At 32.4% G+C, this 26826-nt stretch overlaps 1 protein-coding gene across 1 annotated transcript in view; it reads right to left on the bottom strand.

Annotated features, from left to right (window-relative positions):
• Positions 1–26826, bottom strand: part of MDGA2 (MAM domain containing glycosylphosphatidylinositol anchor 2) — a 778807-nt gene that overhangs the window by 18229 nt on the left and 733752 nt on the right. Inside the window, 3 exon segments of the mRNA XM_041760034.1 lie at positions 14300–14458; positions 14936–15091; positions 25445–25465. Coding sequence (XP_041615968.1) covers positions 14300–14458; positions 14936–15091; positions 25445–25465 — 336 coding nt within the window.

Below are 26826 nucleotides of genomic sequence, written 5' to 3'. Positions count from 1 at the left end.
ATATTTTATTCTTCATGCTCAAAATTCATCCATTATACCTCCCTTACTGGTTTTACTATTACATTCCTCCTTTCATTTCAAAGTTCATACTTTACACTCTATATCTTACTTCACACATGTAATAACCTAACAATAGTATAATTAATTTACTTACTCTTTTTCTATTTTTAATAGTAATTGTATCTTTTACCTTTGTTTGAATCGTGAATAGTCAGATGTAGTTTATATAAATCATAAGAACATAGTTTTTAAATTTTCCACTTATTTACCATTTCTTTTTTTTTTTTTTTAAGATTTTATTTACTTATTTGACAGACAGAGAGAGAGAGAGAGAGAGAGAGAGAGAGAGAGAGTGCCAAGCAACCAGGGGGAATAGGAGAAACAAACATCCCAATGTGGGGCTCTATCCCAGGACCCTGGGATCATGACTTGAACCAAAGGCAGATGCTCAACTGACTGAGCCACCCAGGAACCCCTTATTTACTATTTTTGACAGCCTTTTTTCTATCTGTAGATCTGAGTTACAATCTAGCACCACTTCCCTTTGGCATGAAGGACATTCTTTAGTACCTGTAGTAGTGGTGATCTGCTGGAGATAAAGTTTCTCAGATATGTTTATATAAAAACAACTTCATTTCACTCCAATGTTTTTGTGAGATTTTAAGTTCTGCCACTTTTTTCCCAAGTACTTTAAGGTGGTTCTATTTTCTTCTGTATATCACAGTTTCTAATGTGAAGTCAGCTATCATTTTATCTTTGTTCCCTTATATATGTTTTTCTTTCTCCCTCAGGTTGCTTTTGAGCATTTTCCCTTATTTTTAGTTTTGCAGTAATTTGATTATAATGAGCCTAAATACAGTTCTCTTCATATTCGTCTTTATGTAGAGTTTGCTGAACTTCTTTTGGCTTTTCCTTTATTTCTGCCTCATCCCTTTCCTCTACTTTTCAGACTCCAATTATATATATAAAGGTTTTCCCTTGTATCATCCCTTTCCTTTCCTTTCAGAGGAAAGGAAAATGCATGTTATGCATATACATGCATAATATATGTGGCATAATATAATATATGGCATATATGCCATATGTTAGGCATATATGGCATATAATATAATATATGGCACATATGCCTATATGTTAGGCAATTTAAGATTCTTCTACCAGTCACTGAGGCTGTGTTCATTGCTCTTCAATCTTTCTCTTTCATTTCTCAGGTTGGAAAATTTTGTCTGTCTTCAAGTTTATTAGCTTTTTTTTTTTTCTTTCTGCAGTGTTGTTTAAGCTCCTCCAGTGAATTCTTTATGTCTTATCTACTACTTTCCAGTATAATTCTTATTTAGTTCTTTTGTATAGTTACTCTTTCCCTGCTAGACCTACCTGTCCAATCATTAAGACTATTTCCTGTGAATCTTTTAACATATTCACTCAAATGTCATTGAACATATTTGTTGGACCTTTTTATAGTTTTTATCTGCTAATTATAATGTTTGGCCCTCTTCAGGTTCATTTCTATGGAGTGGTTTTTACTTTTTAAGTTACTTTGGATTACATTTCTTGTTTTTTTGTATATCTAGTTATTTTCATTGAATAATGGGCATTGTGAATATCATGTTATAGAGCCTTAGGTTTATAATATTTCTCAGAAGGCAGTTTTGTTTCAGCAGACCATTGAATTACTGACTCATAATGTCAAATTTGTATAGATAGGCTTGGTTTACAGTAACAATACAGATCTGTTGAAAGCCCAAATTGTTGCTCTAAACCCCTTAACTCTATGAGAATCAACCTCCAAATCTGTCTCTACTGTGGATCTTGTTGGGGCTTAGATTTTGTTTTTTTAAAGGAAAGATATAGAGAGGTCAGTTCTCCAGGGCATCATCTTAACTACTAAGGGAGAGCCTGTCTGGTTTTTTCATGTCAGAGGTCATTAAGGTATCTCCTCACCCTAAAATAGCTTAAACTTCAATATTCCCTACTGCTCTTCTCCCAGGACTCTTTGGCTTTCCCATCTCTGTTCTGTTGCCAAGTCCATAAAAGCTTTTAGGTTGCCATACCGTAAACCTTGGGTTTTATGAGTCTTATATAAGTACAGAATAGCCTTCAGACAGAGTTACATTGAACCCCACATATACTTCTAGAGTGAACTCTGCACACTTCCCTTCTTTCTTTTACTCTGATTCACAGATTCTAACTACTTCAGCTGCCCAGAACTCTCATCTCTACCTCCTGAACTCAGTAACACCTTCATGTTATGCTTGAGTTCCAGAGCTCTATGTTAGGGCCAGGAAATTGTTCTCAGGCAAAGAAATGGCTCCTGTAGAAATGATCTCATTAGTTTCTTTTTAACCCATAGATCTCAGGCTTGCCCTGCCTATTCCACTTTCTGAAAACCATTACTTAATCTATTTCACCCATTTTAATAGTTGTTTATGGCAACTATTTATCTGGAGCCAGTGCCTTCAAGATACTTTCATTTTGATAACTTTTACAAATAATCATTTTCTTCTTAAAAACTATATCTATTTTCCAAATAATATTTACATTGGTTTATGTGAATATTGCACACAAACACTGCAAAGCAGAAAAGACAATATAAAAATCACCATTAAATTGATCTCTCAGAGGGAGCCTCCTTAATATTTTAGTGTATATTGCTTCAGTTGTTTTTTTTTAATGTATGTCTATATGTGTACAATTACATTACAGTTTTTCTTTCAGATTTTTAGATAAATTTTGTCTAATTCTTTATACATAAGCACACATATTCATATATGCAAAAATGCATCAATATGAATACCTACTTTTTAAACAAGAACCTCTGCATTCCTTACATCATAGCTGTCACAGCTGGATGACTTTGGTTTAGTCTTTTAATCTCTCTGCTTCAATTTCCTCATCATCTAAGTAATGATGATAATAATAACTAGCATAAGCTTTTGTTGAGAATTAAAATGACTTAAAGCATTTAAACTATATTATGTTTCATACATAGTCTTCACTATGTTTTACTATTATCTTCAAGATAGTCGAATAATATTTCTCTAGTTCTCTATTGATAGAGTAGATTGTATTAGTACGCTTCTTAATGTTGAACTATATTACAGGAATAAGTTTTACTTGGTAGAGGACTACCACTCTTTTATTATGATTTATTCCTTTTGTTAGTATTATATTTAGGAATAATGCATGCATATGTATACATGATGTTCCACAGCTTTGTTTTTTATTTTATCTTGTCACATGTTCATGTTTGCTCCAGAATCTACTATTTGGTTTTTCCCCTTCAATGTAAAAAAGAATCTCAGGCTTGTCCTCCATAGTACTGATTTTAATTTCCATTGTATGGATTCTGTTCTTTTGTTTCCAATGTCATCTTTTGTTGGCTATTATAATTTATGATGTTACATTCCTTTCTGATCTCGTAAAGCTCTCCTTTATTTGTCTTTTATTCAGTTCATTTTTAAAAATTCATCCACTGCTATGTCATTCTGATTTTTTATTGTTTAATAAAGTTCACGTTCTTATGAATATACTGAAATCTATAAAGCATATACAGGACAAATTGTACTTTCACTTGAATTGTAAGTCTCTTTCAACAATATGTGTTTCCTTTACTATATGCATATTAGCTTTGTTTTTTTTTTTCTGTGGAATCTTCATTGGAGCTTTATTTTCTCAATCTCTCTCTCATTCTCTCTCTCTTATTTTAATCCTCTTTGTTCATTCTTAAACCCCCCCAAAATTTATAGAGCTTATTTTAGCTCCACAGGATAGGTGTGGATTTTGTTTGCTTCTCCTGTAAGATCTAAAGCAGCAGAGCCAGTTAATGTGAGATACACTACTATATCAAGATTCAGCAATCTGAGAATAATGGAAAGGCACTTATGTCTTTGTGCTATTTAAGAATTGAATTTTGGGGGACTATCCCACTGTGCTCAGTAATCCATTGTGGTAAAAAGTAGCCTTCTGAATCCATCTATTTTCCTTTTTAGATACTCAATGAGGCTCAATTTTTCTTGTTCATTGGTACTGGTACTTTGTACACCAGAAAGGCAACCTTGTGACAAAAGGAAAAGACACTGCAGAACATATTTCTGTGTGATGTAACTGCATTCTATTTAACATAAATCCACAAGAAGGAGGGATTACAAGGAAATCAAGCTGAAATAAAAAAATAAATTGTGTTAAACATTAAATTAAGTTATAATACTTTTTGAATTTCTTAGTTGTCATTGGACTTACAAAGTGGGTATGTAACATACACCTTTCTGAAATTATTTGAAGAAACAGTCTATATGTGCATTAGATAGAAAAGGGGCTCCTCATCTCTTCCATGGCCTCTGTCTGCTATAGCCTACAGCTGTATTAGTGATAACTGATTGGGTTAAGCTGTAGTATTCTCTACTGAATTCTTAGCTAATTGAACTGCTTTTACAGAAAGGAAAATATCATTTATCTTTTTTTTAATTACTTAAATGTAACACCTATCTTCTCTTTCTAATAGAAGGCCTTCAATATCTTGCATAAAAAGAATCAAGGATGTGCTCTCTAAGCTATTAAGGCAGTTCAAGTTTTTCTGTACTTTAAAAGTTACCAGTAGATGTGAGGTAAATGTAAATGTGAGGTGCTAATGTAAATATATGGAAATGAATGAATTACCATTTTATGTTAAAGTCTTATTTCTTTTGAGTAGCGTGACCAGTTATTTTGATTCAAGTGACAGGAGTCAGTCCTATCTTTGGATCAATACTTGGAAATTTATGTCAAATGTTAATAAAATAACATTCTTTTTTAGATTTATTTGTTGTAGTTAGACAAAAAAAGTAGCATGTACTGTAAGTCTTTCAGAATTTACTTAAAGAAATACATACTTTAACAAAATTTACACATTTATATATATATAAAACTTACCATTATTATACCAATAGTGTTAAGTTATTGTATCAGGATCAAATATATATTTTCTCAGGGCATATGCTTTCCTTGTGATCATGTTTATATTTTTAATTAATATTTTTACATATATAATAAAAATTCAAACTTGAATTATTTCAATTTATGTTTACTGAATAAATATTATGTGAAAAATATTTGTTCTAGATCTAAAGAAGCCAGGTCTGAATTATCTCAGATTTGAATTTGGTTTTGAATAGATTATATGAGCTATGGTCAATTGTGGCTAGATTTTATTTTACTTTTTTTAAGATTTTATTTATTTATTCATGAGAGAGAGACAGACAGAGAGAGAGGAACAGACACAGGCAGAAGAAGAAGCAGGCTCCATGCAGGGAGCCCAACGTGGGGCTGGATCCCAGGTCTCCAGGATCACACCCTGGGCTGAAGGCAGCACTAAACCACTGAGCTATCTGGGCTGCCCCAGATTTTATTTTAAAAGGCAAGCATTACTTATTTAAAAAGACACTAAAAGTATAACTGAGTAATATAAATTCTTTAAAATATATTATAATTTAAGCATCATATTCTTATGCACATAGTCTTAATTATACTCCATTATCCAAATCAATGAATCCAAACCATTGATTCACTGATTTATTTTAGACAACAGCAATATTAGTAGATAAATTATTTTAGGACTTTTTTTCAAGCAAGTTTCAGTTTTTTAAGTTTACAAAAGAGAATTCAATGACAATAGTTATATAAACTTATGTTCAGGTCATCTAGGTCAATGAAATTAGAACTTGTGAAACAGAATAAAGCAATTCAAGAGAAGTTAGATTCAGCAAAGCTGATTCAGCACATTATTATACTATTATAGTAAGAAAATTCCAAAGTGAATATGATGGATTGTGTTAATACCCTTTAAAAGTAATTTTAAGCCCTTAGAGGCACTGTGTTTATGCTTGAGTAGGCACCAGGTATCAAAAGGTAAGAATTTAATCATCCCCAAGGATTTTCAAATGCTACCTAGTTCCAAGATACAAGTTTGAAGTTGCTAAGCAAAATTTAACTGTCTTTTTCTTCTCTTTGGTTCCTTAATTCTCATCTTTTGATCACCACCCCTTCTAGAGTCAGGTGCAAGAGCTCAAGAGAACTGACCTCACATTAAGGACTATGGTCAGAAAGGCTAAATGACCTAAGTGTTGTATTATCTCATGAGCAGTGACCAACATTTTGGAGTTATTTATGGCATTGTGAAATAGAATGATTCTTATTTTGATACTATTTCATAGAAATTACTGTGTAAATATAATTTGCATAAATGCTATCTATAATGATTATTACCTAGTTCTCTTCTCTAAGTCATTATCATAATTTTACTTTTAACTATTTACTAAAAATATGTATTTTATATGTTTTATATAAACAACTGAAATATATGTGCATACATATTTCCTACAGCTACTTGAAATTACTGAGTTCATAGAAATTAATTTGTAATTTGGTTACTCTAAGGCCTAGGGATCACTTGCATATAAATCACATTTTTATTTTAATCAGTAATATACACATTAATTCGTGTTTCACATTTCATGGAAGATGACGATGTGCCACAATCATCTAGCTTCAGGCAAGAGCTATGTATATTGATAGGTAATTGTTAGTATCATTTGTTTTATACACACAGACAAAAGTGGGAAATTATAAAATCATTTTCTACTTGAATATAAATAGCTGCAAGCATCTACTATTATTTTTTTCAATATGTAATTGCAATGATATCTTAAATAAAAAAAAATGTCAGTCCATTTTCTCCAGTCATTACCATGCCTCTCTGTATCCAGTTGAATCTCTACATTAGTGTCCAATAAATTTTCCTCAGACATAGCCTTCATCAGGCTTTCTATTTTTCTGATATGTATCACATCCCTTATGTAGACCCTGACGCTCTGGCTGTACCACTTCCCCTTCTCTGTGGTAAGACCATTATTCTCCATTCCAACATGTGGCTTCTTTTCTTACATCCTGTAACCTTTGCCTTCAGCAGAATATTTGTTTCGATGGTTTACATTTTTTCTCTTCCATAGAAACTTTATTTTAACTTTGCTATTTTCAGTGTCCTTTACCTTGTTCACCCACAGCACAGGCTTGTCATGTATTTTGATGAATATTACTTTCTGATTTTTATTTTATTCAGTAATTTATTATCCTAAATGTGATGACAAACTATTTGAAGGATAAGGACCTTTCACTACAATTATTTCTTATTTTCTATAGAACTCTATATACTACTAGGCACATAGCATGTGCAATTCATTCTGTTGAACAAAAATGAGTAAATTCAAGATTGAAGGGTAAAAATACTCATCACAATAAATCTATACTTTCAGTGAAGTTAGTTTAAAAAGTTTGGTACATTGGGTGAGAAACAAAAGCAAGTCAACCCATTTACTTACTATCAATTCAACTGATGAAATATTATTTTTAATTTATTACACTAAGAATTAGACTTGTATATTTTGAAACACCAGCCATTCTCAGTCATGTCATTAATTTTATTTAAACATTTCAGTTTCTACTACACATTGTTTGAGAAATAAATAGGAGGAGAATAAATTTAGGGGTTGTTGGTGGTTCAAAACACAGACTTAAAAGATAAGTGCACTAGATATCACATACAGTCTTATTAGACAGTCTGTTGACAAGTGTGTGTAATAACACATTTTAATTATAAGTGGTTATAAATCAGAGCTCCGTTCTATCCAACCCCACTTGAAAAAAATAGGTCTTAATTCAAGAAAACAATTTATTCAATGAATGTCTTCCACCTACAGCATTATTCTCACACTGATTGACCTTGGCATTATTAGTATTATATACAAATAGAATTTTTCTGAAAAGAAGCTCAAACTCTCTTTCCTATCATGTTTAACTCCAAGTGGAAAAAAATGTGAGCTAATTTCCTATTTGAGGAACATACTTGAGATAAAAGCAAACATCTTTATTTTTTTTACTCAAACAGAAGAAATATGGTCTTTAACCAAAATGAGAATAAAAATCAGACTTCTAGGATCATGCAAAAGGTTGTCACCATTGTCCTTCCTATCTTGTATAAAACCACTGAAATCTCCATTTTAAAAACTTTGCCAGCACTGAGAGAGTTTTAATCCACTCTCGCTAAAAGGTAACCCAAGATATCTTATTAAAAGAAATTTAATTAGAGGTTAATTCCCGATTTGTTAAATTCTATTTCTGTATTATCTTAGTCAATCATAAAATGAAATATCTGGACCATGATACTGCAGCCCAAAATACGAACTGTAATGTATTATGGCCTGTCAGTATATAAAATTTTTATTTGAACACATTTTATATCTTTCTAAAAGTACTGAGTGAAGACATTTTCCATTATACTACTAACGGTACTTTTATAAACATAAATTTCTCTTTGAATTAGTCATTAAGAAATATGTGACACTTTTGCTTTCCTCTGTGTTTTAGTTGCCAGAACACTTAGATTCAAATTCAAGCTAACCCAATGATTTATTTTTCCCCCAACATATTCTATAAAGTCTTGGTGAAATGATGTTTCCAATCTGCACCAATACTTTTAATTCCCTTGCTTTGTTATTTTTCTAGCACACTCATAAGCTTAAATATCTAGTTTATATTATTTAAAAAAAAAGCTATTGAGCATTAGTTGTTTCAGAGGGTCAAATAGAAAGCAATCATCATTACTGCTCTGGGGGACTTACAGTCTCTCAGAGGTCAGAGTGACAAATATGATAGAGATGGGCACCAGCTGTCATAGGAACAAAAGGAGTAAGAGGATGGGGGAAAATTTCAGCATCTGTCCTTGAGTTAGCTTTTGAAAGAAGAATGTGAGTTACTTAGGTGATTTAAGAAGGGCAAATGTATTTATTCTGTCATCTGATTTAAAATAATATTCATTTGCTTAATAAATATTTATATAGTGGGCAAATAAATATTTACATTTGCAGGGCACCATGTAATGGGGAGAGGCCTAATTTCATGTAGTTCATCAGAACAAGGATAGACCCTAGAAAAAGGTCCCAGATACAAGACAGCCCATTTGGAGAACTTCCTGTCTAGCTGGTATAGACTATGCAGCTGCCCTAAGGAGAAGCCAGAGGGACATATATACTTAAAGTTCTTATGTTACTGGTTTTAGAGCATGATCTTTACCCCAGAAACTATGGGCCCAAGAGACAGCAAGGAAATCAGTTAGCAGGGGAATTCAGTGATTGGCATTGAAACTGAGCATTATATCCTAAAACACATTTTAAGACACTGGAGACTGATATCCTGATCTTCACCTGCTTCAACTTCCTCTGTATCACTGATCGGTCTCTGCTTCCATTTACCATTCTCCTCAAATGGTATACTCTTGGAACATGCGACAGCTGCATTTATTTTATAGAAGAAAATAGATATTGTTAAAAAGGCAACTCCTAGGTCCGCTTGCCATTCTTGCATCTAGGAATGGCTCAACAGACACATTCCTACTTAATTATTTTCTTCTCACCTCAGTGGAAGTGACATTAGTTCCCCTCTTCAAGGCTAATTCTCCTACTAGAACTCTCAATTTCCATTTCTTCAGGAAACTTTCTTCCTTTTGACTTTTGTATCTATAAATTTACCTTTCTATTATTTTTTTTCCTCTTAAAATAGGCACATCTACAACACTACATCTCTACTTTATCACTTCTTCCCCACTCTCAAAATTCATGAAACAATAGATCCCATTAATGGATTCTTTTTCTTTGCTTCCCAGTTGTTCCACAGTGAAATTGGGTTTCTAGAGTCACAACTTTATTGAACCATACTTATCAAGTTCAATGGATGTATTCATAAGTGCATTTTGTATTTTTATCTTTAATTTCCTGGTATAATATGATGATGCTTATAACTCACATTCTTTCTAGAAATAAATGAATTTCATTTTTTACTGAATTTATTAAGCTTTTGTTGTATCAAATGGCCTCATGTGAAGTTCAATTCCTCTCACGAACATTAGAAATCCAGCTGATTAATCATGAATCAAAATGCCTACTAGTAGCTACAGGATTGCTGAAATAATCACACTATTGTCAAGAGCTAGATATTATATCCTGTACATATAAATCAACAGTTAACTTATTGTAGTTTTCATTTACAGTTAGCTTATTGTAGTATTCATTTACTTTTTTCTTCAATCAATATTTTTTCTTCTTCAATCAGTTTTGATGAAACATTTAACTAACAAGAACTTGTACCAATGTGGCAAATAAACGCTAAGGTGCCTCCCAATGATTTCCACCTCGTAGCATTAACATTCTTGTGTAATTTCCTCCCATTAAGTGTGGGTTGGAATTATCAGCTCAGTTGTTAGAATAAGGCAGAAGTTAAAAGTATTGGGCATGTATTTGCTCTCTGTCAAGGACTGCTTGCTCTGGAGGAAGTCTGCTGCCCTGCCATGATATAATCCCAGACAGATGTCCATATGCTGAGGAACTGAGAACTAAGAGGAATTTAACAGCCAGCAAGAAATCAATGTCTTTAGTCCGATACTATGATGGAGTGAGGCCTGCCAAAAATCAAATGAGCGGGCTTAAAAATATATCATCCCTAAGTTGAGTCTTCAAATTTGAGGGCAATCATGCTTGACAGCTTGTCTGTAACCTCATGGGAGATCTCGAGCCACAGACACTCTGCCAAGCCGCACCCATATTCCTGACCCACAGACATTAAGAGGTAAATGTTTGTTGTTTCAAGCCACAAAATTTTGGGGAAATTTTTTATGCAGCAATCATTAAGTAATATGACATATTTGACTTTATTTCAAAGAGGAATCTTTTCCGAGTAATGCATAAATGATCACCCATTTTTGTTTTAATAAATTGCAACTCTTATAAAGAGTTTATATTATATTGAGCATTAGTCATAGTTTAGACTGCAAAGATTATTTATAGTTACTCAAGAAGGAATAACCACAATTAGGCTTAGAAGTCCAGGAAAAATCATTTTTTAATCTGGATTTCTAAGAGAATCCATCAAACTGAGAATGTTATTTGTAAAGCCAGTGGCTATAAACGCTGCCCCCCCGCCCAGGTGTTCAGATAAATGAGTGTCTTAGAATAATATTTGCAAAGAGGGAAGGTTTCGGCTATAGGCAATCTCCCTAATGAGGTTCACTCATCTAGTCCTCATTGATTAGTCAATGTCTGAAACAAACACTTTTGCCTAGATTTTATTAAGCAGCATGATTATGTCCTGCCAAGTGGAACTCAAGTGACAGGTCTGATACCTGCAAACCTCAAACATATGATGAGACAGAGAAATGGCACAGGCATCAAAGTGGCAAATGTATGGGCACATGGAAGAAATGGAGAATTGCCTTTCTTCCTCAAACAATTCAGAATAAAACTGGCGGAAGTCACCTGGACATTCACTGACAATCAAGAGAAAAAGAATAACAAGTGTGAAGTTAAAAGTATATTAAAATTATCTTGGAGCAACATAAATATGCAGAAGTTTTGAAAGGGAGCTAGCCTCATAAAAATAGTAACTGCATATTTTATTCATTAAAGTAGTTCAAAATATTAATCTTGGAATAATTTATTTAAAAATCAATTTTATTTTATTTTTTTAAAATTCTTTTATTTATTTATGTATGATAGTCACAGAGAGAGAGAGAGAGAGAGAGAGGCAGAGACACAGGCAGAGGGAGAAGCAGGCTCCATGCACCGGGAGCCCGACGTGGGATTCGATCCCGTGTCTCCAGGATCGCGCCCTGGGCCAAAGGCAGGTGCCAAACCGCTGCGCCACCCGGGGATCCCTAAAAATCAATTTTAAATAGGCTTATTTAATAAGCCTATTCCAGGGTATACTGGGAAAAGAGAAAGGAAGTCTGAGAAATATATTTGAAATAAATAAGTAAAACATACATCATTAGCTAATGGGCAATATTAGAGTTGAGCTAATCCTACCTTTGTAATAAGATCATAATCTCACAATAAATAAGATGGTTTGGTAGTGGTGTGGAAATTCATTTCTTTTCATAGGTCAGGCTGTAGTGAACCTATGACTACTGTCATAACTTCCTAACTGCTTTTCTGGTCTATATTCTGTTTCTCAGTGATTTTACCCACTCTTAAGATTTACTTTCCCAAATCAAAAATCTCATTATGCACATTGCACAAAATCTGTAATGTCTCCTCGGCCAACAAATTAGATAAACTTTTTTTGACACTTCATAAGTCTCCTTGCAGAGTGGAGAAGCAGGCATATTCTGTGTCTAGCTTCTCAGATTGGTATCATGGCTTTGCTATTTATGGGTTATGATGATATGGCAAGTAAAATGAAGTTCTTTGTATCAGTTTGCTTATCTATGAAATAATTGATTTAATGAGCACAATGTTTATTGTGAAAATGAAAAGAAGTAATCCATGACATGTTAGGAATAGTACCTGGTCCATAAACATTAGCTATTACTTGAGTGTTGCCATAATTGCTGCTATTTTTTTTAAATTTTATTTATTTATGATAGGCACACAGTGAGAGAGAGAAAGAGGCAGAGACACAGCCAGAGGGAGAAGCAGGCTCCATGCACCGGGAGCCTGACGTGGGATTCGATCCCGAGTCTCCAGGATCGTGCCCTGGGCCAAAGGCAGGCGCCAAACCGCTGCGCCACCCAGGGATCCCTTCTAATTGCTGCTATTTGAGAGTTAAAGTAGCCTAAGATTATTAGTGTCTACCATCTGATGGAGGAATTTATATATGTTATCTCATTTAACTTGAACAATAAATTTCTGAAACAGGAATTATTATTCCCATTTTACAGATGAGGAAACCATAATGCAGACATTTTAAGTGAATTTTCGAAATTCCTGCAGTGCCTGAGTGCTACAGCCAAGTTCCAGCCCAGGTCCTAACTTCATTCTAAGGGTACTTTTTACTGTACAAGTTTGTCCTTCTAGATTTGTTACCTAGTACTCCACTGTGAAAAGTACTGGTTAATGGTGCTGGCAATGAGGTTATGCCCCAGCATAGCCAGTTACTTGTAATTCATACAAATGCTCTGAGCTTCAGTTTTCTTACTGTAAAAGATAAACAATAATGCTCTTTGTTGTGAACTGATCAAGGGGGTTACTTCGCTTAAAAAGTGCAGTAGCTGGAATATATCACATGCACAATTTTAGTAGTTTATATAATTATATATTTATATGAAAACACTTAATATCTTCCTAATTTCCCACATTTTACTTCCTCATTATCAGTGCCTTAATCTTCCCTGTGCTCATCTCTGTTGAATGAAAATGTATTCATCTTTCATAGGGAAACGTTTTCCTTTGTCCTTAAACATTGCCTTATTGTTCAGCTAGATACAGATCCACGGGCCCTGGTCCAAGCTTTGTGGGTTTAAATGCTTCGCCATTTAGAATTTTGTCTTATTTTAGAAAGGTAAAAGAATGTGTATCTCGTATATTATGTGACAGTCTCTGGAAGGATCTGGAACAGAATCTTGTAATTAAGCACAATAATATTTTTGCTACAAATGGTATATATTTTCACATTTGGTTTGATATATAAAGACTATAAATAAGTTTATATTACTTCACGTCATATGTTCTAAGGCACATAGATCAGGCTGGCATATATTGCCAAATACGTCCAAAAATTGTGTGTTCAGTTTGTTTGATTTTAGAATTGTGCATAAAGACCCATATGATGACCTGAACCAAAGGCAGATGCTTAACCAACTGAGCCATTTAGGCACCCCTGCTAGGTTCTTTCTAAAGAATATGCAATATTTTATCCAGCATGATTACTTCTCTTAGCCTCCATTCCTGTACAGGGTCTATAAGGGCAGGAAGGGTGTCTTCATCTTTACATGTTCTCCGGGACCAAGGATGTCCTTAAATCTTACGAAGTGTGTTAGGCATACTTTATAAACAAGAAAATATAATACCAGTATTCCAAATGTGTAGAAAGTGCTGAAAGTATTTGTCTTGCAAGTATGACAATTCTCATTTTTGTGGTCTTTAACACACATTGAAGTGTTACTCATGCAAATTTCTTTGAAAAGCAGCAGCCTGAGTTATACTGGTATTAATTTCAGAAAAAGATCATAAAGAATTTAACCTACTAATGATTTTCCTGAATTAGGATTCTAGAAGGGATAGGTAATGTTCCAAAATTCAAATTCTAATCCAAAATTTGGAAATTAGGATATGATAGGGGAACAGTCTTAGCATCTTATTTTGCCATTTGAAACTAAGTCATTTAAAGGTCAGTGATGATATTCTTTGACTAAAATCGACTTCATGCTCGTGTTTGTGAACTTTCTTCTTCTTAATTATGATTTACTCTAGAAGAAACATAATAATTCTTGCCATCTCACCTATATGTTGTCCATACATGTGATAAAAGAAGCTGAAACAATATGCAGTGTTCGTGGGGCCATAAGGGTTTTTAGGAGCTATGCTGAAAACAGGGCTGAGAAGTCGAGCCTTTTCGCCTTCCAACCTGGGTCGAGATGTCTCAATGTACATATAAAAACCTTTAAAAAGACAATATAAAATGTTTAAAAACATTATTATTAGGTGATATGAAGTTTGAAACCATTGAGAAGTTTTAGAGTTTTTATATGAAGTAAATTATAGATTCATAGGAGAATTTTGATCTCATTTATGAAATCTTCATATATATCATGTAAAGAATAAGTAAATGATTTACATAATTAAGAATGAAATTGCTTAAAATGTATAAAAATTTAGGCAAAATTAGAATTTAACACTTGAATTATTAAAATAATTTGAATCTCTCAACTATATATGCCAATGATTTCTGAGAGAAAATTAATGTCTACAAACTTTGGGAATATCTGAATTATTGACTGTACATTAAAAATTTAATGTTTTATCCATAACCTTCAAATCTATAGCATTCCTTTGCATGTCATATTAATGGCATTAATTTCTAAAAGTATAAGACTGGAGTATAATTGTTATAAACACAACATTTCATACCCTCATACCTTCTTTAGAGCCACTACGGTCAGCATTAGGTCCTGTGTTTGGAGTATATTTTGTATTTCTTGTTGCAGTACTTTGCTTTGTCCAGTCAAAATTATCTGTGTCATCTTGGGTAAACAAACAAATGTTACCATCTTCAAATCCACAGTGAAATTCTCCTGTTAATAAATTTTTATTAAAGTAATTAATATTAATTAAATTAATATAAACACTGCAATATTCTTCTAAAAATGTTTAAAACATTATATAGCAATAATAATGTGAGATTGCAATAGTGGCGCCGAAGCCATAATAGTGTACAAGATTATGACTAAACCTAAAACTATTTAAATATTGCCAAAAAAGAAAAGTAATCTTTATATGCAAATCAGTCTCTTGGTTTAATAACTTGAACCCAACCATTTTCCTCTGAAATATCCAAAAAATTGAAATTAAATACTATAATTCACACTTGAATTATGGCTGATGACTTTTCTGAGCTTTTTTCAAGTATGGAAATAATCCAAACAAAGCATAACTGTCAATTACAAAATGAGCTTTCTTAATTTCCCTGACAACACTTTATTTTATTTTATTTTTTATATTATATTTTATTTTATTTTATTTTTTCTGACAATACTTTAAAGCTGTATACCTTGAGGTTATACTTTTCCACACCATGTCCAGAGACGTTTTTATGTATACCCACTTGCAGAATTGGAAGTTTACTTAGGGAAAGATAATGGCAAAATATTTTTAAAAGTAGTTATCTTTAATTTTTTTTAATGTGGGTATGGTTGAAACCTACTAGAAATAAAGTGACGGAAAGCCTTTATTAAGACTGTAGAAGGACTGAGATTTCTTGGATGCCTGCCTCATGCTGAGTTCAGACCAAACCAAAAATTCAGAGAGAAACTTTTTCAACTGTCCTTGTAATGAGGGTAGGAGTATGTTTCTAGATATCAAAGGGTTTTCTTACTGGGATATACCCTGCTTGAAATATAGGAGTAAATAAGGAAGATAATCATGTCAACTAGGCACAAAACTAAAATTATCTAAATAGAGAAAAATTAAACATAGCTTTATTATTTCATTCAAATCCATAGCAACTCTATGAAATCACAAAATACTGACTTATGAGGCTCACAGAAAAGAAAACTTTGGCTAAGTTTAGCTAGTAAGTGATAAACTCAGAGTCCAGTTGAGATTTCCTGGAATTCATAGAGAGATAAATATCTAAAGGACAGACTCTCACTTTTCCCTCTGCAATGAATTAGACTTATCAGACAGTTATCCTTGGGAGTGGAGCCCTTGAAGTTGAGATCATGCCCCTGAATTATTTTGTGTACTAAGAGTAAACACTAACAATGAACTATCTGAAAAAAGAATTAAGAAAATCATCCTATTTGCAATAGTATTAAAAACAATATAATACTTTGGAACCAATTTAACTAAAGAGATGAAAGACATGTGAATTGAAAACTATAAAATATTGATAAACGAAATTAAAGAAGACACAAAACATGGAAAGATTGTGTTCACAGATTAGATTAATATTGTTAAAATGTCCATATTACTTAAGATGATCTATAGTATTAATCCAATACCTATGAAAATACCAATAGCACTTTTTTATAGAAGTAGAAGAAATATTTCTAAAATTCATATGGAACCACAAAAGACCTTGGACTGCCAAAAGAGCTGTGAGCAGGAACAAAGCTGGAGGCATCACATTGAATAATATTAAAGTATATTACGAACATACAGTATGTTATGTTATCAATAACAAACAGTCAACTCCTTTTGCATGTTATATGTATTATGTATTGTGAGAATTACTTATTCTCACAATAATGTAAGCTAGAGAAAAAATGTTAAGAAAAATCATAAAAAGAGAAAATGCATCTGCAATATGTACTATATTTATTTTAAAAATTCATCTTATAAGTGGACTTGCACAGTTCAAATTTGTGCAGTTTGAGGGTAAAGTATCATTTACAACTTAAATGGATTAAATACTTAAATGTAAGACCTAAGATTATTAAACTCCTAGAAGAAAAAATAGGAAAAAGCTTCATGATACTGGTCTTGGTAATGATATTTTGGATATGACAGCAAAAAACACAAGCTACAAAAGCAAAAATAAACAAGTGGAACTACATCAAACTAAAAAGCTTCTGCACAGTAAAAGAAAAAAAAACAGAGTGAAGAGGGAATGTTTTATATAAGGAATTCTTACAACTCAATAGTAAAAATAGAAATAACCCTATTAAAAAATAGGCAAAGGACTTGAATAAAGATTTCTCCCAAAGGACATACATATGGGGCCAACAAGTATATGAATGGTAGCTCAACACTGCTACTCATCGGGGAAATGCAAATCAAAACCACAATGAGATATCACTTCACACCTGTCAGGATGGCAATTAAAAAAATAAGCTTTGCCAAGCATGTGGAAAAATTGGAACACTTGTAAACTGTCATTGGAATGTAAAATGTTACAGCTAGTACGGAAAACAGTATAGGGTTCCTCAAAAATTAAAAACAGAACAACCAGGGGCACCTGGATGGCTCAGTCAGGCAAGCATCTGACTCTTGGTCTCAGTTCAAGTCTTGATCTCAGGGTTGTGAGTTCAAGCCCCATGCTGGGCTCCATACTGAGTATGGAGCCTACTTAAAACAAAAACAAAAACAAAACAAAAACAAACAAACAACTAATGTGTAATCCAGCAATCTTATTGATATCTATCCAAAAAATTGAGGGACACCTGGGTGGCTCATCAGTTGAGTGTCTGCCTTTGGCTCAGGGCATGATCCTGGGATCCGAGATTGAGTCCTGTACTAGGTTCCCTGCATAGAGCCTGCTTCTTCCTCTGCCTGTGTCTCTGGCTCTCTCTCTGTGTCTCTCATGAATAAATAAATAAGTCTTTAAAAAAAATAAAAACATTACCTCACGGAGGTAGTCGTACTCCTATGCTCATTGCAGCATATTTCACAATAGCCAAAATATGGAAGCAACCTAAGTGTCCATCAATGGATGAATGGATAAAGAAGATATACATACAATGGAGTATTATTCAGCTTTAAAGAAGAAAATCTTGCCATATATGACAACATTGTTGAACCTGGAGGACATTATTAACTAAGGACATTATATTAAGCCAGTCCTAGAAGAGCAAATGCTGCATGATTACACTTATGAGGTATCTAATATATCCAAATACATAGAAACAGAGAGTAGAATGGTGATTTTCAGGGGCTGGAGCAAGATGGAAATGGGGAGATATAGGTCAAAAGGTATAAATTTTCAGTTCTGCAAGATGAGTCAGTTCTAGAGATCTGCTGTAGAACATTATGCTGGGATACCCTATCATATACTTAGACATTATTAAGAAGGTAGATCTCATATTAAGAGTTCTGATCACAATTCAAAAAAAGAGAGAGAGAGAAAAGAAGGAAGGAAGGAAGGAAGGAAGGAAGGAAGGAAGGAAGGAAGGAAGGAAGGAAAAGTAGGAAGAAAACCATCGACATATACGTATAAAAATAAAACAGAAGGTTTTGCCTTTTTTTTTTTAAGGTTTTGCCTTTTAATTTAAGAAATAAACTTTTGTTTTTTTTCAGATTGAAGACTCGCTGTACCACTTTATATTTATTTATATTTCATACTATGAATAGGAATATTTACAGGGAATATAGGCATTTAGTGAATTCTAAATTAGTAATTTCTGGATGAACAATACTCCATAAAAATATTTTCCACCTCATATTTATGCCATAGATATTGTACTAAAGAAGACAGGACTGCTTGATACTGTCAGTTCATATCTGATGTTGGTGACAGCAGTGTAGCTATTCACATGGCTATATTTCTTTAAATATCTTTGTAGGCACAATAGGAGATTTCCTTTAGCTGCTACTTTGGAGTCATGATAAAGCAATGCTTGATTTTAAATGTTTTCAGTTGTTTGATTACATATTGTAGACACACAGAAAATGTAAAAGACAAATGTAAAAATTCAGGATTTGTTTATAAATCTGCTGCCAAATCTTAATTTTTATGTCATTTAAAATTATATATAATGAATTTTTAAAGATCATTTAAATTTCTTTTGTGTAATTTATCCTTATTTGAAAAAAAACTTGCCTATAGAAAACAAATAAGAGTTTTTAAAACCTGAAAATTTAAGTCTCTCATATTAAAATTAAGCAACAATACAGCTTATGAGAACCTAACATATGTTTATAATTTTAGATATATCTAAAATTTTTTCATAATTCTGTTATTTTACAGATGGCGCAAATTGTTTACAATAAATGTGAAGAAGACTTAAAACTCCAGTAATTCACATTCGACAAAGATAAGTAATCTTAATAGTTCTTCATTACTTCTGTAGACATTCATCTTTACAGCGAAGAAACCTATTACTGGAAAGATTTTATAAAAAGTAGAAGATAAAAGTGGAAAAAACTCCCATTTTAAACCATAATAATCTTATGATTATCCTGTCATTACATGTGGGGTAATTATGCAAAAGGCTATTCACTAAAAATTTTATTGAAATAAGGACTATCTTGATAGATAATGAAAATGCATCAGTCTGTAAAAAATTATCAAAAGTCTATGTAATGTTAAATATTAAAAGATCTCATAAAACTTTTCTTTTTTTTAATTTATTTATGATAGGCACACAGTGAGAGAGAGAGAGGCAGAGACACAGGCAGAGGGAGAAGCAGGCTCCATGCACCGGGAGCCCGATGTGGGATTCGATCCCGGGTCTCCAGGATCGCGCCCTGGGCCAAAGGCAGGCGCCAAACCGCTGCACCACCCAGGGATCCCTTAAAAGATCTCATAAAATAAGAAAGTAATACAGTTTAGGATTCTCACAAAGATAAGCAACTGAAGACTGACTTGATCTTGAATTTTTTGCTGATTTTCTAACTATAACATGCTCTTGGTAGTTTCAGAAGCTACATGGAAATAAAGAAATATATTTGAAATATTCTGTATTACACAGTAATACAAAACTGTGCTTTATTTAGCCCAATTCTTCTCAATATAGCAAAGAAAGAATAAAACATGGGTATAAGCAGCCTGATGCCCAAGAGTCCTCTAGCCCAACGACTCCCTCTTGCACTGACCTATCCTATTTCCTTATTTTTTTCAATTTTACCGAAATGTAATTGATAAACAAAAATTATATATATTTAAGATCTACAATTTGATATTTTCATACACATTTTGAAATGATTATCACAATGAAGCAAATTAATATCACTTCACATATCACACAGCTACCTTTCTTTCTTTTTTTTTTTTCTTTCTTTCTTTCTTTCTTTCTTTCTTTCTTTCTTTCTTTCTTTCTTTCTTTCTTTCAGTGGTTAAGAATACTTAAAATATACTCTATTAGCAAATTTCAAGATACACTGCAGTATTGTTAAGCATAGTCACCATGCTGTACATTAGATCTCCAGAACTAACTCCTCTAACATCACTCAAAGTATATATACCTGTCAGCCAACATTTTCCCATTTCTCCCTCCTGGCAGCTGTCATTCTACACTCTGCTTCTGAGTTTGACTATTTTAGATGTCATGCAAATGAGATCATGCAGCATCTGTCCACCTGTGTCTGACTTATTTCATGTAGCATAATAAACCAAATTCATCCATGTTGTCTCAAATGGCAGGATAAGCATTTTAAAAGCTAACATTCTCCATTTTCTTTATCCAGGAATCCACTGATGGCTGTTTAGATTATTTCTATATCCTGGCTATTGTGAATAATGCTGTAATGAACTTGACATTACTGGTATTTCAAGATTGAGATTTTAGGGCATTCCGGGTGGCTCAGTGGTTTAGGGCAGCCTTCGGCCCAGGGCCTGATCCTGGAGACTCGGGATCGAGTCCCACATTGGGCTCCCTGCATGGAGCCTGCTCTCCCTCTGCCTGTGTCTCTGCCTTTCTCTCTCTCTCTCTGTCTGTCTGTCTCATGAATAAATAAAATCTTTAAGCAAAAAAAGATTGAGATTTTATTTCCTTTGGATATTTACCTAGAAGTAAGATCACTGGATTGTTTGGTAATTCTATCTTTAGTTTTTGGGATCCCTGGGTGGCGCAGCGGTTCGGCGCCTGCCTTTGGCCCAGGGCGCGATCCTGGAGGCCCGGGATCGAATCCCACGTCGGGCTCCAGGTGCATGGAGCCTGCTTCTCCCTCTGCCTGTGTCTCTGGCTCTGTCTCTCCTTCTATCTCTCAAGAACGAATAAATAAATAAAATCTTTAAAAAAAAATTCTATCTTTAATTTTTGAAGAATCTCCATACTGTTTTCTATAATGGCTGTAGCAATTTACAATCTCGCCAACAATGTGCAATGGTTGATTTAAGACACTGCCCCTTTCCCATTGTGTATTCTCGGTATTCTTATAAAAAATCAGTTGTCTATAAATTCATGAATTTATTTGTGAGCTCTCCATTCTGTTCTATTGGTCTAAATGACAGTTTTTATGCCAGTACCATGCTCCTTTGATTACTATAGATTTGTGATATATTTTAAAATCAGGAAGTGTGATGCCTCTAGCTTTATTTTTACATCACTTTAGGTATTTGGGATCTTTTATAGTTCTATATGAATTTAAGAATATTTTTTCTATTTATGTAAAGAACGTCATGAATAGGGACATTAGGGATTGCACTGAATCCATAGATTGAGGAAGTATGGGTATTCTAATATTATTAATTCTTCTAACTGATGAACCTGGGGTGTCTGTTTACCTGTCTTCTCTAATTTCCTTCAACAATGTCATAATTTTGGTGTAGAAGTCTTTCACTTCTTTGGTAAGGTTTATTCCTAAGTATTTTATTATCTTTGTTGTTATTTTGAATGGGATTTTTTCTTAATTTCCTTTTCAGATGGGTAATCGTGAATGTACAGAAGTGTCACTGTTTTTTGTATGTTGATTTTGTCACTTCATTTCTCTTAATTTGTTTATTAGTTCTAACTTTGGATTAAATCTTAGAGTGTGTTATTATGGCAAACTTCCTTTTCAGTTTTAAGTTTTTTTCTAGAGATAGTGAGATTGTCATGCATAAGCATTATTATTATATTATACATGTTTATATTTATATTTTATATATTTTGCATATATACATATACCTTCTTGGACTTATAATCTCTAATACAAAACAGAAGAAGTCCAAAAAATTTTTCCGAAGTTCTGAATTTTAGCAATTTGACAGACTTCAGAACCTAAATCAGATCAAATACAATTTTCAAAAAACTTAAAACTACTTTCTAGTTTACAGTAGAAAATTTCAACTCCATTGTTGAGATACTTGAAAGATCTCAGAATTCATTTCAATCTGATTCAATATTTTTCTGTTTTCTTGTCAATTAACATAGTCCAATCACAGACTAACCTTCAGGTTTTGTCCAAGGGTACCCTTCCTGAGGAAATCAGCAATGTATGAGGACAACTGACACTGCTGGTGCTTACTGGAGCCTGTAGAATATGGTTCTATTGACAACAAATCATCTTTTCTTCAGTTTAAAGTTTCAATCAAAAGAGTTTTTTTAAAAAAAACACAAATAAAAGGCTTTCCTCTTTTAAATTTAAAAAAGTATTTTGAGTCTAATGAGGAATCATGCTATGACAAAATTTCATGGATTTACTCTCTATAGATATATTGGAAGTAGATACTTAAATAAATTAGCTTAAATTAATTATTAAGCTTAATAATTTACTTAAGTAAGTTCATTTAAAGACTATATAAGTTGTTAAAATGCAAAAGAAGTTTTAAGATTAGTTTGATTTGTTGACAATATCTGTCTTATATCACATGCATTGTATTAAATATAGTATATATTCCAATATAGTCCTACATTTTTTCTATCAAGATGTTTCAGGTAAACTTTAACTTACAATTAAGCCAACATATATTCAAATGACTTTTAAACTTTATTATCAAGACAATAATGTTTTATAGAAGAAGCATTACTAAATGGTATTATAAGAATTCATTACACATAATTATAAATAACATAGGAAGATTTGGCAGAATTTTCTTCATTTTAAGAAATTACTTAGAATCCTATCAGAAGTACTTAATGCTTTTAATATTTTTTCACCACTGACTTTTTTTCTGAACTCCTTAATTTTCACTTTCTCTTCAACTTCATTAATATCATTACTGGGAAAGTATGTTTTAATGAAATGTGCAGAATAAATACTAAGTATATTATAACTAATTGAACTATTATAGCAAAAATATAGAAATGAAAAACAAGTTTGCCTGAGGCTGGGATACAAAAAGTTTTAACTACAAGGATGCAATAACAAAAATGTTAGAGATGAAGGAACTTTATGGTGATTGTTATATAACTGTATGAATTGGTCAACACTTCTTAGAGAAGTATATGCAAAAAGTGTTAATTTTATGCTTTGAAAATCAATGATAAAATTTAAGATATAATAGCATTTAAGAAGATTTCAGGCAAAAGTAGTCTAACTGAGGGAAAGAAAAATTAAGTTTCCATGGAGAAATCTAAAAGAAAACATGACCTTCTTCTACATGTTGGCCTATTTCCTCTTATAGAATAACGTCTGGCTAATTTATTAAGAGCTTGAATGTATAATGATGAATTTGCTTGATAAAACTTTTTTTTATGTCTTTGGGACCTGGAGAGTTCTTTAAGAGGGTTAAAGAAATCAATTAATAAGGGAGAAATGTATGTGATTGTCAATAATATAAAAATAATTACTCTCGATAATAGAAAAATCATTGTATAATGTTCACTAAAAAGTCTTTATTCTAAACAATTCTAATCTTTTATTACCATATTGAGCACTTAGTAAAAAATTTAATATAATAGATTGGTTATAATAGAAATATTTTTAAAAATAGAAAATCCAATTCATTGTTTGACTATTAAAAAAAAAAAAAAAACCTTGCTGGAGAAGTCAGTAACTATGACCTAAAATATACAAGCATTTAAAACAAGCGTTCAAATTCTAATAAATGTTGTTCAGCTGCAGGGTGCATTTCTGGCTTCTGTAATGTTTGAATATCATACTCTAGACACACTGAGCTTTGTTCAGTTATTATGGGAACATGACCTTCTTTTTGATGACAGGTGTGCCCCTCCTCACCTTCTTCACCTACGGGACCTCTACTCAACTTTCAGAACCCAGTTCAAATAGCATGTCTTCTATAAAACTTCACTTGCCATAAAATTAATAGTACTTTTTACATTATATGGAAGTCATCTGTTAGCAAACAATATCTCTATTATTTCTTTATATATGCATTTTCCCAGTAGGTTGAAACTACTCAAAAATTCTTCTTGAATTGAAATTTTTGTTAACTTTTTCCTGTATCAGGTTTTAATCTTCCTGTGACATTTATTTTTAAACATTTCTACTGAAATTATAGTCAGAATGTAGGTTCAAAAGACTTATAATCACTATAATAATTAAGTAGCATAGTACCCTGGTAGAAGCCAGGGAGAATCTGATTTGTGCAATTAATTCATCTTAAATCTGTTGAGTATTTTTTCTTTTAACAAATGATCATTGAACACCTGCTAACAATAAGCTTTTGTGATAGACCAAAAGACAGTGAGATGTAGGAGAAATTAGAAATATGTCCAGCTCTTCAGTATTTTATAACTTATTATAAAATTTGACAAAATAAAAAATAGCTTATCACATATGAGTACAAGCTGTTATAGGAAATCTAATGGAGAAAATACCTAGTGAAGAAAGAAGCACTTGTGCTAAACTTTATAAGTGAAACCTCAAAGGGTTGAGGCTATCCATATTAAAGGGTAACTGGTGAGAATAAAATAGATTGTGCAAGAAAGCAATATGAAAATGTTAAAGATCTATAAAGGTATTCAGTATTACAATTTAGATATGCAGAAATGCACTAAAAAAAGTATCTTTGCTAGAAAATAAGGTAGCAACAGGTTATGTAGTTTGGTCTTGGGTTATATAATCAGTGAAAGGCCATTGTAGAAAAGGAAACACAGTGAAATGAGAAAAAAAGACCTGTACATTTTCTTCACTGATTATCTTCTTCATTAAAAATGAGGATATAGACTAGTGATCTAGGAAAAATCTTGATTAAACCATTCAAATGCCAACTTTCTAAGTAACTATAGTCTTTTGTAACTGGAATATAGAAGTTTAAAAAGAATATTAAAGAAACACATAATAGTAGTATAAACATATTCATTGCCACAAAAGAAAAACATAATCCCAGAGTTAAATAACAAATGTTAAGTTGGAGGAAATGGCTCCATACTTAGGAAAACTTAAAAAAACCAATGATCAATATTAAATAGTTTGTCTTTGTACCCATACTCATCGAAATGTAAAATTCACAATTCATATTTAATGCCAGTTTTACTGTTTCTAAGCTATTCCATTTAAAACCACATATGAACAGTTGCTAAATAATCTTAGTACGCCTATTAGTTTTCTATTTTTCTTAACTGTGAAATGCTGTACCATTATTAAAATGAAAATATACTTACTCAAATGAGGATTAACAGGAGCTACAAGAAAAGCAAAAAATAATGTTAGCATGGTTTGAATGTCTTTTATAAATAAAAGTCTAATCAGTGTCTCATAGATCCTTATCAAAACTTAATGATCTTCCCCACTGTGACCATGGAGAAATATGTCTGCAATCCATTCTGTTCTAGAGGATTGAATAGAATCTACTTTGGAGCTCAGCAATAACAGTCTCAAAGTACCCAAAAGATCAATGCTAAATAGCATGTAGGATTTGTTCATTTTCCAAGGAATGGAGTTGCTGATCTTTTATATCTTAACTAGTGCAAAGCCCCCCAGAAATAAAAACTCAAACTGACAATAGGCCAACCTATAATCTAGATGTTTTAACACTGAAAGCAATCATCCAACAGAGATTACACCTAAGTTTTTTTGCTATTATCTACTTCTGGTGAAAATAACATGGTGTATATGAAAATAAAGCAATCCTTATATCATATTATTATATGCACCCTAAAACAAATAGCTGCACCAGTGCTGCTTTAATTACATTAACACACATGCACACACACATACACACACACAAATCGTTATAAAATAAACAGCAATACATTTTTTATGCACCAGAGACATATTTATCTAAAAAACAAATTGTATTTACAAGTGACAATTGATTTCTACCTGAAACAGAATGAATACTTCACATTTTACTGAAACAACTACAAAATATATCTATCTAACGGACAAAATGGTAACTGTGTATACTGATTAGTTATTGAGCACTTTGAGAGAAAATTTCATTCCAGATGAAGTAAAGCATTGCTGTAGTCTCCCAAGATTGCAATAGGCGGTTAATCTAACTTGCAGAAGTTTCTCTGGTCTGTTGTTAATTCCTACTGTTTACCATTAACCACTTTTGTTAAACTTGGACGTTAAAGTATGGTAGATGGTAAAAAATGCATACACATGTACAAAGCATGTTCATAATAATTGTCACATCATTACATTGAAACCAATTTTAATGAAGTGAGTTAGTTTTTTAATCAAATATTTTTACTATTTTGTATGAAAGATAGACTATATCTACTATTTTTTTTCCTGATTCTGTTTCCCTATTGCAAATTATGAATAGGTAAATAGAAAGGGGACTATATATTATTAGTTCCATTGAAGTGGAGAAAAAATAATAATTCTTTTTCTTGTAAAATATCAATATATTATAATTTGAAAATTAATTAGTAAAAATGAAAATAATTTCATAATCAAAATCATATGAAATTATAAAATTGACTATGTATTACCTCACAAAGAAGTAAGCATCTTTGAATTATGACTTAGTTCTAAAAAAGAATGTCATACCTAACAGTTAATCTCTGTCCAGACTAAGTTTTACTTGAGTCTT

The sequence above is a fragment of the Vulpes lagopus genome, chromosome 6, assembly GCF_018345385.1.
Source record: "Vulpes lagopus strain Blue_001 chromosome 6, ASM1834538v1, whole genome shotgun sequence".
NCBI lineage: Eukaryota > Metazoa > Chordata > Mammalia > Carnivora > Canidae > Vulpes > Vulpes lagopus.
Note: the sequence above shows the minus strand (reverse complement) of the source record. Positions and strands in the feature narration are given on the sequence as shown.